At 52.7% G+C, this 5045-nt stretch overlaps 1 protein-coding gene across 1 annotated transcript; it reads right to left on the bottom strand.

The window, feature by feature from the left end:
• Positions 1 to 2451: 2451 nt before the first annotated feature.
• On the bottom strand, positions 2452 to 4685 carry LOC138371893 (germ cell nuclear acidic protein-like). The gene is made up of 2 exons (XM_069336941.1): positions 4064 to 4685; positions 2452 to 2492 (listed from the first exon to the last, which is right to left on the bottom strand). The coding sequence occupies exons 1-2, from the start codon at positions 4683 to 4685 to the stop codon at positions 2452 to 2454; spliced, it is 663 nt and encodes a 220-aa protein (XP_069193042.1).
• Positions 4686 to 5045: the final 360 nt, after the last annotated feature.

Here is a 5045-nt window from a genome sequence, read left to right as displayed (position 1 = left end):
GTTGATGACGTCATTGACCATTGGCTATGCCTGTGCATGGGTCAGGCCATGAAAGAAAATTCGAGAAAACCCTGGGGCCAATGACAGGCTTTTTAATCCCCTTTAACATGCCTGTGCAGGGTCACTAAGCTAACGAAATTTGGGGATGACTGGAGGCGGCCGTTTAATCCCCTTGAGCGAAAATGGCAGGGGCCATAGAGCGACTTGTATAAAACCCAGGGTGCGTAGACCAGCCCCTGAAAAAACGGACGGTCTAAAAGTTGAAAATAGCCCGGCGCCATAGACCGGCCGTGGGAAAAAGCAAAAGGGACGGTCTAAAACGTTGAAAATAGACCGGCCGTGGGAAAAAGCAAAACGGACGGTCTAAAAAGTTAAAAATAGACCGGCCGTGGGAAAAAGCAAAACGGACGGTCTAAAAAGTTAAAAATAGACCGGCCGTGGGAAAAAGCAAAACGGACGGTCTATGGCCCGGTTTACACTACTCACTGGGACCCCGCGGGGCGTGTACACTGGGACCCCGCGGGGCGTGTACACTGGGACCCCGCTGGGCGTGTACACTGGGACCTCGCGGGGCGTGTACACTGGGACCCCGCGGGGCGTGTACACTGGGACCCCGCTGGGCGTGTACACTGGGACCCCGCGGGGCGTGTACACTGGGACCCCGCGGGGCGTGTACACTGGGACCCCGCTGGGCGTGTACACTGGGACCTCGCGGGGCGTGTACACTGGGACCCCGCGGGGCGTGTACACTGGGACCCCGCTGGGCGTGTACACTGGGACCTCGCAGGGCGTGTACACTGGGACCTCGCGGGGCGTGTACACTGGGACCTCGCGGGGCGTGTACACTGGGACCCCGCGGGGCGTGTACACTGGGACCTCGCGGGGCGTGTACACTGGGACCCCGCTGGGCGTGTACACTGGGACCCCGCGGGGGCGTGTACACTGGGACCCCGCGGGGCGTGTACACTGGGACCTCGCAGGGCGTGTACACTGGGACCTCGCGGGGCGTGTACACTGGGACCCCGCGGGGCGTGTACACTGGGACCCCGCGGGGCGTGTACACTGGGACCTCGCAGGGCGTGTACACTGGGACCTCGCGGGGCGTGTACACTGGGACCTCGCGGGGCGTGTACACTGGGACCCCGCGGGGCGTGTACACTGGGACCTCGCGGGGCGTGTACACTGGGACCCCGCTGGGCGTGTACACTGGGACCCCGCGGGGGCGTGTACACTGGGACCCCGCTGGGCGTGTACACTGGGACCTCGCAGGGCGTGTACACTGGGACCTCGCGGGGCGTGTACACTGGGACCCCGCGGGGCGTGTACACTGGGACCCCGCGGGGCGTGTACACTGGGACCTCGCGGGGCGTGTACACTGGGACCCCGCTGGGCGTGTACACTGGGACCCCGTGGGGCGTGTACACTGGGACCTCGCGGGGCGTGTACACTGGGACCCCGCGGGGCGTGTACACTGGGACCTCGCGGGGCGTGTACACTGGGACCCCGCGGGGCGTGTACACTGGGACCCCGCTGGGCGTGTACACTGGGACCCCGCGGGGCGTGTACACTGGGACCCCGCTGGGCGTGTACACTGGGACCCCGCGGGGGCGTGTACACTGGGACCCCGCTGGGCGTGTACACTGGGACCTCGCGGGGCGTGTACACTGGGACCCCGCGGGGCGTGTACACTGGGACCCCGCGGGGCGTGTACACTGGGACCCCGCGGGGCGTGTACACTGGGACCTCGCGGGGCGTGTACACTGGGACCCCGCTGGGCGTGTACACTGAGACTTCGCGGTATGTGGGTCGCGGTTTTCACTTCCTGACTCATCAATTACTTTATATGAATTACAGTCTGACAAATAATATTAAACCAGTACATATGGTTCTGTAATTTTAAGATTTATCAGCCATCTACTCTCACTTGTCCCCTCACTTGCCTCACACAGAGATTCTCTGGTCTTGTTTACTGCCCGACTCCCCACCACAAACTTATTTACAACCACCTCGACTATTTACGCTCTCGGTAACTAACAATTCTCCTTTCGAATTCACCTGTCATTTACAGCCCCGAGTTTAGTTAGCTCCGTTCCCCAGTGTCATTTACAATACACGTCAGCTGCTTCCTCGCCTCCCGTCCAGTGATTTACATTTCCCGACGATTTACCTATTTGTTAAATTCATTTACAGCCCCGCGTCTCGGGATTGATTTACAACATCGCCCAACTAATGCCCTCGTAATGTTCAACTCCCTCCGATCGGGTTACTCTCACCCAAATCATTGTAATCATTTACATTTCCGCCAACTTGGCTACTTCTCCCCCCCCCCCCCCCCCACCCGGCGTCCTCATTGATTATCCCCGCTAACTTAGCCAAACTCTTTTCCTCCGCCATTTAGCCAAGCCCTTTCCCACGCTAACTTAGCCAACCTCCTTTCCTATGCCAATTTAGTCAAGTTCCATTTCCCCCTAAACTTTGCAAAGTTCCCTTGGCTAAGGGGGACAATAAGCGTATATTACACTAACATACGTTACCCCTAGACCAATCACTGACTCTCCCAGGATGCTAGCCACAATAGTGTTCTGACTCCCGGGATGCTGTTTACTGCTAGGTGAACAGAGATATGAGGCGAAATGAAACGGTGCCCAAAGACTTCCGTTCTGGCGTAAGAACGGAACCCAGACCCTTTCGCCTGCGACCCGACAGCGCTACAAGGCCCACATCTCACCGAATCTTCAAGAAAGCCAAAAAACAAAAACAAAAAAATAAACAATAAATTGTCATATTAAAGAGCACATTATACTATTTTTGCCTTGCCAAAGTTATTGTTATCAGACTTATCATCACCACCACTGTCATCACCACCACTGTCATCACCACCACTGTCATCACCACCACTGTCATCACCACCACTGTCATCACCATTATTGTCATCACCTCACTGTCATCACCACCACTGTCATCACCACCACTGTCATCACCACTATTGTCATCACCACCACTGTCATCACCACCACTTTCATCACCACCACTGTCATCACCATTATTGTCATCACCATTATTGTCATCACCTCACTGTCATCACCACCACTGTCATCACCATTATTGTCATCACCACCACTGTCATCACCAACACTGTCATCACCACCACTGTCATCACCACCACTATCATCACCACCACTATCATCACCATTATTGTCATCACCACCACTGTCATCACCATTATTGTCATCACCTCACTGTCATCACCACCACTGTCATCACCACCACTGTCATCACCACCACTGTCATCACCATTATTGTCATCACCACCACTGTCATCACCACCACTGTCATCACGACCACTGTCATCACCACCACTATCATCACCATTATTGTCATCACCACCACTGTCATCACCATTATTGTCATCACCTCACTGTCATCACCACCACTGTCATCACCACCACTGTCATCACCACCACTGTCATCCCCACCACTGTCATCACCATTATTGTCATCACCACCACCACTGTCATCACCACCACTGTCATCACCATTATTGTCATCACCACCACTGTCATCACCATTATTGTCATCACCTCACTGTCATCACCACCACTGTCATCACCACCACTGTCATCACCACTATTGTCATCACCACCACTGTCATCACCACCACTTTCATCACCACCACTGTCATCACCATTATTGTCATCACCATTATTGTCATCACCTCACTGTCATCACCACCACTGTCATCACCATTATTGTCATCACCACCACTGTCATCACCAACACTGTCATCACCACCACTGTCATCACCACCACTATCATCACCACCACTATCATCACCATTATTGTCATCACCACCACTGTCATCACCATTATTGTCATCACCTCACTGTCATCACCACCACTGTCATCACCACCACTGTCATCACCACCACTGTCATCACCATTATTGTCATCACCACCACTGTCATCACCACCACTGTCATCACGACCACTGTCATCACCACCACTATCATCACCATTATTGTCATCACCACCACTGTCATCACCATTATTGTCATCACCTCACTGTCATCACCACCACTGTCATCACCACCACTGTCATCACCACCACTGTCATCCCCACCACTGTCATCACCATTATTGTCATCACCGCCACTGTCATCACCATTATTGTCATCACCACCATTGTCATCACCACCACCACTGTCATCACCACCACTGTCATCACCATTATTGTCATCACCACCATTGTCATCACCACCACTGTCATCACCACCACTGTCATCACCACCACTGTCATTACCATTATTGTCATCACCACCACTGTTATCACCACTGTCATTACCATTATCGTCATCACCACCACTGTCATTACCATTATTGTCATCACCACCACTGTCATTACCATTATTGTCATCACCACCATTGTCATCACCACCATTGTCATCACCACGACTGTCATCAACCTCACTGTCTTCACCACCACTGTCATCACCACCACTGTCATTACCATTATTGTCATCACCACCATTGTCATCACTACCATTGTCATCACCACGACTGTCATCAACCTCACTGTCTTCACCACCACTGTCATCACCACCACTGTCATCACCACCACTGTCATCACCACCAATGTCATCACCACCATTGTCATCAATGTCAGCATCATCAATGCCACTTGTCATTATCATATTATATTACTATTCCTAAGCTCATGGCCGCAGGCTTGAGCAAAATGAACAAGACGAGAAAGCAACTAGTGTTCGGTACCTAATTTGACTATTACTTTCACTGGAGTCTTCAGACCTGCCGGTACACGGTACCTGGAGCTTTATTACCTCTCGTGTGCTTGAGGATATCCTCATAACGCACCCAAAATTCGCCAGAGCACGCTACTGATCACATGACCCTGTACGACTAAATATTCTGTGAAATGGGGATTTTTAGCAGCACATAGCTAGTTCTTGACACTATGTAACCCTTCATATAGTTTAGGGGAGCTGCATAAATTTACCTGAATATGTTAATAAAAAATACTTTGACTT

This window comes from Procambarus clarkii, chromosome 4 (genome assembly GCF_040958095.1).
Source record: "Procambarus clarkii isolate CNS0578487 chromosome 4, FALCON_Pclarkii_2.0, whole genome shotgun sequence".
NCBI classification, from domain to species: domain Eukaryota; kingdom Metazoa; phylum Arthropoda; class Malacostraca; order Decapoda; family Cambaridae; genus Procambarus; species Procambarus clarkii.
Note: the sequence above shows the minus strand (reverse complement) of the source record. Positions and strands in the feature narration are given on the sequence as shown.

Coding starts and splice junctions, on each gene's coding strand:
- LOC138371893 (XM_069336941.1), bottom strand. CDS start 4,685: ATGACAAGTGGCATTGATGATGCTGACATTGATGACAATGGTGGTGAT. Junction 2,493..4,063: donor TGACAGTGGTGGTGATGACA/GTGAGGTGATGA, acceptor TGTCCCCCTTAG/CCAAGGGAACTTTGCAAAGT.